This window comes from Lepidothrix coronata, unplaced genomic scaffold (genome assembly GCF_001604755.1).
Source record: "Lepidothrix coronata isolate B3197 unplaced genomic scaffold, Lepidothrix_coronata-1.0 Scaffold28, whole genome shotgun sequence".
In the NCBI taxonomy this organism is placed as follows: Eukaryota; Metazoa; Chordata; class Aves; order Passeriformes; family Pipridae; genus Lepidothrix; species Lepidothrix coronata.
In genome coordinates, this window is record NW_016690208.1 from 1,228,682 (window position 1) to 1,238,759 (window position 10,078).

The window sequence follows — 10,078 nt, forward strand, 5'->3', positions numbered from 1 at the left end:
TGTTTCAGAGCCCAGAGCCGAGACGGAGTTACCTTGTACAAGTCTTCTATCATCCACACTTTTTATCCTGAGGCCTTATGCTACCCACGTGGCTTTTGCCAATGGTCATTAACAGACAAGTTAACAAGTGACAAATGTTGTCACTCGAGGAACATCACACACATTTGAGTCTAGGGATCCCTGGGGCTCAGCAAGAAGGTGGCCAGCTACAGCTCACAGCCATGGGAGACACTGCAGGGAGCACTGTGGAGGAGCACTGGCTCTGGATGAGTTGGAAGCAACCAAGCTCTGGCATAAGGTGTGCACGGGTGATCAGTGTGTGCACAGGCAATTCCAGTAGGATGGCAGGTCTCACCTCAGGCCAGGTCAGCACTCACAACTCCCTCCCCCATCCCAACTCCTGCCCAGCCAGGGCTCCAGGGAATCAGGGTGGGTGTGTCCCCCAGGACTCCCGATTGTGATTTACAATGAAGAAAGCATGGATGCCACATGCTGTTACAGAGATCAATGATTCTCACTGCAAATCCAGGCTATATGGAGCACTCAGCTCTGCCAGCCACCCCCCTGGTTTTCCAAGTAAGCCCCTTTCCAGGCTAGATCCCAGCCTGCAGTGAGAGCAAGTCATGCTGTCTAGAGCGACCGCCTTCCCCGGGACACCTCTGATGACTCAGAAGCACCTGCCTCATCCTACATCAACGCTTCAGTGCTCAAAAGTTACTCCATGCAGGAGCTACAACCAATCAAGAAAGCTGAGACATCTCCAAGCAGGGCCCAGCTTAGTCTAGGGCAGCTAATCCCAGTCCTGCTGGTCCCAGCACCATTTGCCAAGAGCCCCAGCATGGACAGAGACTCTTTTTCCATCACTAGATCCATGACAATTGATCTGCAAGTTTAATGTAACCAATACAGACAGTTGCAGAGGGTGGGGAACACAGGTTCTGAGGCAAAACTGCAGGGAAACACCGTGGAGCTCACAGGTGCCACCTCCCCAGTCACGCAGCTCCGCGGTGGCTGAGAGGAGACGGCTGGGCTCTGCCAACGCCATCAGTCACTTCACCTTGAAAAAAGTCCTTTCCTAGACAAAAAGACCTCGCTGGGACATCCCAGAGACGCCCAGCCAGGGCCTTGCTGGGTGTCAAAACACCCTGTCAAACTCAGTCTGGTTGGTGGCCGTCGGGTTCCTGCCTTGGTTCGCCGGCTGCTGGGGCATGTGCCCACCCCTCCTGCGCGGCGGGGCCAGGTACTCGAACATGGACTGGTTGTGGGTGGACAGCATGTTTTTGAGGTCCGAGGGCATGGGGTCCGACCAGAAGAAGTCGTGGTTCAGCGCATCATCGCTGTCGATGCGCTGGGCGGGGTCCAGCACCAGCAGCTTGTCGATGAGGTCGAGGGCATAGGGGTCCTTGACGTAGGCCTTGAGCCGGTCCTTCACCTTCCGCTTCTGCCCCTTGGGCAGGTCCAGCTTCTCGTACAGCTCGTACTTATCCACGTTGGGCCACACCTGGGAAGGGGCAGGAAAGGGGGTTGACAAGAAATAATTACCGAAAGCACAAGCCATTTTTTATTCAAACACCCTCAGGCAAACCAGGGTGAGGTCTGATATAACAACTCTATTTTATAACTTCCAAGCCAGCAGACCTTGTTCCCACAGCAACAAGGAGGCATTAAAGGGTGCTCTAACGCCTGGAGACATGTGGACAAGTCAGGACAGGGCCTTCTGGTGTGGAAACAGCATGCAGGATGCTCCAGGATTTCTGGCTCTCCCACAAAACAACTACTAGAGAGCATGGCTACCACAGACAGAAAGATAAGGTGACAAAACTGATTGCTACATAATCACCCAGATGTGGCACCTTTTATCCTTAGAAAGCAAAGCTGCAATCACTAGCATTTATCTCAACCCTGATCTGGCAGAGAACACAGCAGGTGGCAAAGAAAGCACCTTCAATGTATGTACATAATCAATGTGACTGCAGGGTCAGGACTCTGCAGCTGCCGGCACAACATTCCGCAGATCCCAGCCCGGGTTGGGATCCCTCAGCTCGCTCCCCACAAGAGGGCAGGACGAGCTGCTGATAAAGGAGGAGCTGAGAAAGGACCGGGCCCAGCGCTCACCCCAAGGCTGAGATGATACCACAAATCACAAGCCAGAATTCAAGAGGCTTTTTAAGGTGACCAGTGCAAAATACCAGAGACAAACCTCTCAACAGAAAAAAAACCCCACCCCTCTTTAAGCAGAAATTGAGTGTGTTTGTCTGAGAGACAACCCCCAAAAACAGAAGCCTAGAAGACTCTCCAGCCTCCCTACCAGCTGCAGGCACCTTCCAGTGCTGCTGGGAGCACACAGCAGCCAGCACACAGGGCAGGGAAGAGCCCAGGAGTGCCTGGCCCCACACCCTGCTCACACTCCTCCCGCTCTCCACACCACATCCCCGCTCCCGCCCTCACCTCTGGGGTGATGGATCCGCAGAGCTGGCTGATGAGGGTGAGCTGGTGCTGCTCCGTGTTGCCCTGCATGATGGGGCTGCGGGTCCACATCTCTGCCATGATGCAGCCTGCGCCCCAGAGGTCAATGGGGGGACCGTAGTCCCGCTCCCCTAAACGGAGATGCCGAGTTAGTCTCCCAGAGGGACGAGGAGGGATGAGAAGCCAGCAGAGCCCACCACCTCCTACCTAGGAGCAGCTCGGGAGGCCGGTACCACAGGGTCACCACCCGGTTGGTGTAGCGGTTGGGCTGGCTGTTCTTGGCCAGGCTGAAGGCTCGAGCCAGCCCAAAGTCCGCCAGCTTCAGGACTCCGTCCCGCGTGATCAGGACGTTCGCAGCTTTCATGTCTCGGTGCAAGATCTGTACAAGGACAGATATTGAAGGGTTAAGGCATCAGAGTGCCCTCCTTGGGTGCCTGGTGCCAGCAGGATGCTCAGACTGAAGAGGTGAAATACAAGGATTTCCCTCCAGCCTGTGCTCAGACATCTGCTACTTGGAAAGCCACAGAGAGCAGGGTGGCCTCTGAGCACAGCACGGATCTGGCCCATTACCTTGTTCCTGTGGATGTAGTAAAGTCCATTCAGCAGCATCTGCATAACTTTCTTGATCTCTGAGAGCGTGAACTTGACATGGGCGTTGCTGAGGAGGCCGGCCAGGTCATGCTCACAGAAGTCAAACACAAGGTAGATGCTGCCCTTGCAGCGGTTGTATGGAGAGGCTGTGGGAGAGACACGGAGGCTCTGTCAGTGAGGGGCATGGAATAAATCACAGAATATCCACAGCTGGAAGGGATTCACAAGGATCCAACTCCTGGGACCCTTAACCCTGTCACAGCTCATCCCACCACCCTGCAGCTCATACAACACTTGCTAGACAGAACCTCAGGGCATGGGAATGCAGAGAACCAGAGAGCCTGCAGGTCCTTTGTAAAGAGGCACTAAGCAAAAACAGCAACACAAGAACAGGAGATGAGGGTTGGCACAGAAAAGGAAAGGGCATGAAAACATTTGAAAGCTTCATTTCATGCTGCTCTGTGCACAATAACGGCTGTGGGGTTTCCTCCCTGCGAGCTGTGGCTGCCAGCCAAGCACCATCGCCGATGGCATCAGCGATAGAGGCACCCACAGACAGCCCTGGGAAACGTGCACTAACAAGGAAAACCTGCCCAATCTCACATTAGAAAGTGAGGCTTTTTGCAACCTCAAACAGCATCCACGAAAACAGACCACTCCGGATCAAACCAATTTAAAACTCCAACTGCAATTTAAAGTCTGTTATAGGAAACCTCAAATGAAGTAATCGATTTCAATCTTGTTCCTAGAGCACACACAAAGAATGTTATTAAAAAGAAAGGCTGATTTTCATCAGCTGTAATCAGCAAAATCTGCTGATAAGCAGCTCCAACCAGAAAAGCTCAGTCCCCACAGAAGCACAGTGCTCTCCTCTCCAGCCAGGAGAGTACATGCTACACTGGGTTTGCAGTTCCTGACACAGATACAGCCCCAAATGCCCCTTTCCAAGGTAAAAAGAGAAAAGTCTGAAATTTAAGAACAGTAAATGCAACCTTTCTACTTTACTGTAAGCTGAGGTCAAGGTAGATTTGCATGAAAACTGGAATTCAAACAAAACAAAAACGAAACACAAACTACTGACAAGTCCACAAAAATATTTACCTTTGCTGTGCCAGACGCCCAATCGTCACAGCTCATTTAATCACACAGTGAATTAAAAATTAACTTGTTATTGGTGTTTTTACTCATACCTATTCAGACAACAATCCACACAGTTCTGGAGTAACTTCAATTTCCCAGTCCTAGGCCAGTCCAGCGATTGGACTTTTCAAACAACACCATCACCAGGGATCTGCCAGTTTCATTTTTATTTGTCATGACTGGCAGGGAAGGGCAGGCTGTAAGATCAGCTGTCACTTTCCAAAGTATTTTTCCAGTACAAATCCATGTAAGGGAATGATATATAAACTCCAGTGAATGTTTTAAAGCAATTTCAATGAAAACAGAGCCAGGCCAGGTGTGCTGAGCCTGCCAAGCACCCATCAGTGGGGGAACATGGCAGGAGGTGGGAGTGAGGAGGTGGAGAAACTCTTTTCCAATACAAGTGAGCCGTTACCCCCCATCACAGGCAGCAACAAGCTCAGTTAGACAACCCCAGTCCCAACACGAGACACCAGCCTGCTCAGCAGGGCTGAAAAAAAGCCATCAGCAACACAAGAGAGACACTGCAAAGTACCTTTGGTCCTGCAGATCTCTATGAGGTTCACCACGTTCTCGTGTTTGAGCAGCTGCAGGATTTTAATCTCTCGCAAGGCTGTGATGGGAAACTAGGAGAGAGAAAGAGAGGACAGGGATTAGAGATTCACCCCCCAGCCCAGGCCTTCCCTAACACAGCCCAGCCATGCTCCCACACTTACCCCCTCCTTCTCATTTTCCATCAACACCTTTTTCAGTGCTACTTTCTTGCCTGTCTGACGATGTTTGGCTTTGAAAACTTCCCTGTAGAAACAGAAACAAATCCGTGAGCGGCACAAGGGAAAAAAAAGGGAAGGAGCCAGGTGCTCCTGACCGGGAACAAAACCAAACAAGACACTGAAGTCCCAGGCAGAGAGCTCCATGCTGAGCCACCACCCAACCCAGCCACATCCCCCTCAGGCCAGTGGCCCCCAGGATTGGCTGAGCCAAGAGACAGCCAAGAGCTCCTGCAGCCTGACAAGGATTTTGGGTAAAGCAGCACATTTTGAGCCAAGATGTAGATTTTGGGTAAAAAGTTCCACATTTGGGGCAAAAGGTTGAACATTTGGGGCAAAAAGTTGTAATTTTGAGCCAAGATGCACTTTTTCGGTAAGAAGTTGCACATTTGGGGCAAAAAGCTGTAATTTCGAGCCAAGTTGCACATTTTGAGCCAAGTTACAGGTCCCCACCCAAGATGTCTCCAAGATAAGCTCTGCTCTGCGTGAGCGGGGCCTCATGGTGGGAAAAAGAGGTCTCATGAGCCAGGGTGGTTCTCTGGAGCCAGAGGAGTGACCGAGGAAAGGGACACCCGAGCAGGGCGAACCCGGGCCTGGCGCGGGCGGGCCGCGGAGCCGGGCCCGGGCTGCGGGCTTGAGACCGGGGAGGGGAGCCAGGGAGGGCCGTGGCCGGTGGAGCACTCACCCGAAGGTGCCCTGCCCGATCTTGGCGAGCTTCTCGTACTTGGAGACCTCGTCGCAGAAGGGGCACTCGACCATGTCGTACTGCTTGGCCATGGCGGCCGCGCCGTTGCCACAGCACCGCGGCCCGCCTGTTCCGCCACGTGACCCGACAGCGCGGCCACGTGACCAGCCCAGCTGCCGCGCGGGGCATCCTGGGAGTTGTAGTCCGCATTGGCGCCTGCCATGTTGTCCCCGGTGTCACCCACTCCCCTCCGCGTTGCCCGAAAGAGTGTTTTTGTGCCCCCCACTTGTGCTTAAACGCGTCAGAGGTTAAGCAGAACTTCTGCTTCTGCACTCCGATGCTGTGGCATGGGGATGCCGTGGCCAGGGCGGGAGGACACTGGGGGGCTGGTGGGAGGGGCCCCCGAGTTCCTGCCCCTGTGCCCAGATGGGGACAATCCCTCCGGCTATGCCGTCTTCAGGTGCAGGACGAACTGGAGCTTCTGTCTGGGGCTGTTTGAAACTGATTCCCAAGGTGGAGAGTGCAGGGAGACAAAGACAGAGCACTAGCAGGGATGGCTGGTGACATCCCGTCCATGGGAACAACCAGCTCCCTGGGAATGGGGGACAACACGGACACCAGATCCCTGCCAAGGCCAGGCCACCTTGTCCTGCATGGAGACACTCCCACGGGGCACACCAAGGTCTCCCAGCACGAGAGCGCAGCTCCTGGCAGGGCCCACCGGCAGTGATGCCATGGGGCTCTCACCCTGCAGGGGCTGAGCCCCAGATGTACACAGTGGAGTCCTGTGTGCAGGGCTGGCATCTTATCCACAGGGCTAGAGTGTCATCCATAGGGATGGCATCCTCCTCTACAGGACTGGCACCCTCATCCATAGGGCTGAAGCCTCATCCACAGGGCTGGCATCCTCCTCCATAGGGCTGTCACCCCCATCCATAAGACTGGCACCCTCATCCACAGAGGTGGCGCCCTCATCCATAGGACCGTCACCTTTCCCTAAGGCTGTCACCCTCCTCCATAGGGCTGGCACCTCCTCTGAGGCTGGCACCCAGGGTTTTTGAGTGTTCACACCTGCCAGGCACCCCCAACCCAGGACGCAGACGTGGCCCCTGAGCAGCCGGGCATGTGCGAGTGGCCACAGGGACTTTGGGGACAGCGTGAGGGCAGGCAGGGACAGCAGCGGGGCCAGGAGCAGATGACAGCACTGGGAGGAAACGCCGAGCCAGCGATGAGTGACTGCGGGGGGGGGCAGGAAGGGAGGAGCGGGCAGGGAAAGGCTTCACAGTTACAAACTTGTCCCTCTCGGTCCCCGCGGCCTCCAACCGGCGCGGCCATGGCCGAGGGCCAGAAACGGGGGGCCTCCAAGAAGTTCAGTAAGTGGCCATGGGACAGGGTGGGCAATGGGGAGCTCACCTGGACAGCCTGGCAGGGAGGAGGGATGCATGAGTGTGAGTGTGAATCTGTGAGTGTGAGTCTGAGTTTGGGTCTGAGACTGAGTGTGTGCTCACACGCTCCCTGGGTCATCCCACCCAGGGATGTTTGGAGCTGAGGTAGGCTCTGCATTCATTAGGAAACTCATTGAGGTGAGGGACTTTGGGGGTTTCCATCCCCAGGGCTGGGGAGAGCCTGGGTGCTGGCTCTGGAGCTGGGTGCTGGGACTGGGACCAGTCTGCTGCAGCCCAGCCCTGTGCTGGGCCAGGATGCACCCAGAGGGATGCACAACAGGGTTTGGGGTTCTTCACTCCCCAAATCACACCCTTCAGGGTGCGTGGCTGGGGTACAAGCTGGTGCTGGGGGCTTGGTGGACCCTCAGCCCAGGGTGCTCCTGCAGCACAGGGATGGGGGTGACATGGAGGAGCCAGGGTGGGAGCCTGGGAAGGGATTCCCACCAGCTGCTCTGGGAGGAAGTGCTCGGTACCCACCGGGAGGGAGCTCTGCTCTTTCTCACAGACCTCAGCTTTCCCCCAGAGCTCCGGGGCAGTGGCCTTCACCCTATTCCCAGCGCTGGGCTGCACAGAAGCTGGCCTCTGCTGCGCTCTCTGCATTCCTGCCGTGATGCCGGCGCCAGAGGGGGGCCAGTCCCTCCACTCCCCTGGGACCCCTCCACTGGCAAAACCCACAGCCCCATCCCAGCTGGGATTTTCTTATGTGGTGGAGAGAGGGGAGATGGAGAAAGTCCGCAGCACTGCCTTTGCCACCCCACAGCAGCCCGAGGAGCAGCAGGCAGCAGAGGATGCTTGCACTCTGAGGGGATGTTTAACCCAAAGCAATTTTGCCTCTAACTCCATTGTGGCCATGAGGTTTCTGCCATGGCTGCAGGGATGCCCTGCAGGGCCCATGGGTGGCATCAGGAGGTGGGATTCCCAAAGCCTGAGCAGCTCCCTGACACCCAGATCCTTGCTCAGCACCTCCACAGCCGCTTCCTGCTCTGGCAAATCCACGGTGACCGGAGGGGAAGAGGCTTTGCAGAGCCCCAGGGCAGCACCAACATTGCAAAACCCCCAGAGGCACCCAGGGTCTGACAGGGAAACACTACTCTATGGCACTGTGGCCACAACCTGCGTCACCCCACCTTGTGCTGCCATCCCTGTGCTGGCGCCAGCACCAGCACCGGCACCGGTGGAGGCTGTGCCGCAGCAGCACGAAGAGCCAAGATGGGCCCGAGGTGTGAAATGCAAAGCCACCCGCATGAGTTATAAATATTTTTGTTCGTGCTCAGCACTTGCAGGTGGCAGCTGGAGGTGCAGGGAGGCTGCAAGGGGCCGGGTGAGGAAGTGGGGAGGTTGTTCTCCCGCCCGCAGCCGGCAGCGCCTGTGGCTGGTTCCTGCTCCGCCGCGTGCATGTGAGCGGGTCACACATGTCCAGGACCCCTATCCCCTGGGGAGATGTAGTGTCTCTCGTGCTTGCATCCTGCAGAGCTGCCCTGATGCCACAGGGATGGGCACAGCCCTGCCCAAAGTGCCCTGGGAGGCAGAGGGCGGGAGGAAAAGATTTGAAATCATTTCTGGAGCTGCCTGTTCACCAGGGCTGGGTGCTTCCTCCTCCACCCCTGCAACTGCGGTGGGGAAACCTGCTAGGGTTTGCCAGGGCCCAGCAGAGACGCCCTGAGCAGCATACTCCCCCATGCCACAGGGATGTCATGCTGGGCTGGGACTGCAGATTTGGGTGTAACAGTGTGACACCAGGCTGTACAGTGCCCCACGCCCATCCCAACCCAGGACCAGGGATTGCAGGACCCCCCACCATCATGCCGTGCAGGCAGTAACCCCACACTCGTCTCTCCCCTCTCCTTGCCAGAGTTTTTCAAGTTCAAAGGGTTTGGAAGCCTGAGCAGCATCCCCCGTTCCTTTACCTTCCGACGCACATCCGTAGTCCCCAGCTGTCCCGAGACTCTGAGGCCACATCTCCCTCCTCCCCACGGCTTCCTGGAGGAGCCCTTCGACAGCATCCAGGATGACCTCAACACCATGCCCAAGAGCCCTGGCCCCTACGCCCGGTCGTCGGACATGTACAGCCATATGGGCACCATGCCCAGGCTGAACCTGGACAAGGCAGGGAAGAACCTGGGCAAAGCCAAGAGTGGCCAGAACTGCCGGGAGAAAGGAACTCCCAGCTACAAAACCCCCCAGACAGCCCCGCTCCCCAGCCTAAAGTCCCCCAAGATGTCTGGCCCCCCTGGCCCAGCCACAGACTCACCTCCAGCTGCCAGACAAGCAGATCAGGAGGAGGAAAAGGCTCAGCCTGTGGACACCCTGGGGGCAGCAACAGCCAGGACAGACCAGGAGCCTCCGGGGAATGTCTCCTACCCTGGGACAGAGAGAATGGACCCCAGCCAGACCCCTCTGTCCAAGCCTCAGACAGAGGCACCGAACCCCAACCCAAGCCCTGACACGACAACAGGAGTGGAGACTGCTGACAGGGATCTGCTGGAGAACAGACAAAAATGTCCCGATGAGAGCTCCCCAGACAGGTACATCCCCATTGGGTTTGCTCTGCCTGCTGCTAAGACCCCCTTTCTGCCCCCGCGGGGCAAGGGGAGGGGGCTGGGACACAGAGGGTGGCTGTGATGCCCCTCCCTGCCTGCAGTGCCAGCGGGAAGCACCTGGCCGGTGGGACGGCACGGCCGGAGCACTCGTACCATGGCCAGGTCAGCGGCTCCATGGGAGCGAGGTTTCCTGTGGGATTTCTGCTCCCTCCTGTTTCCGGACGGGGTGGAAACATCTCGCAGCCTCGCTCGGCCCCGGCATCCCTTTGTCCCGCGGCGGCTGCGTTCCAGCGCCGTGATGTGCTGCGGAGAGCTCAGACCAGCCTCCACCACCTTTCATTCTCCTCTTTTCCATCCCCTCTATCCTTCCCCCTTCTCCCGAGCAGCACTGCCTCTCCCAAGGCACAGGGGCAAATCCTGAAAACAGATGCCCCGTCCCCA

General features: G+C 56.8%; 1 protein-coding gene across 1 annotated transcript; it reads right to left on the reverse strand.

Annotated features, from left to right (window-relative positions):
* Positions 1-867: 867 nt before the first annotated feature.
* On the reverse strand, positions 868-5,785 carry CDK9 (cyclin dependent kinase 9). The gene is made up of 7 exons (XM_017810408.1): positions 5,653-5,785; positions 4,914-4,995; positions 4,733-4,823; positions 3,037-3,203; positions 2,674-2,845; positions 2,449-2,597; positions 868-1,501 (listed from the first exon to the last, which is right to left on the reverse strand). Exons 1-7 carry the CDS (start codon positions 5,742-5,744, stop codon positions 1,136-1,138), a joined length of 1,119 nt encoding a protein of 372 aa, XP_017665897.1. The 5' UTR covers positions 5,745-5,785; the 3' UTR covers positions 868-1,135.
* Positions 5,786-10,078: the final 4,293 nt, after the last annotated feature.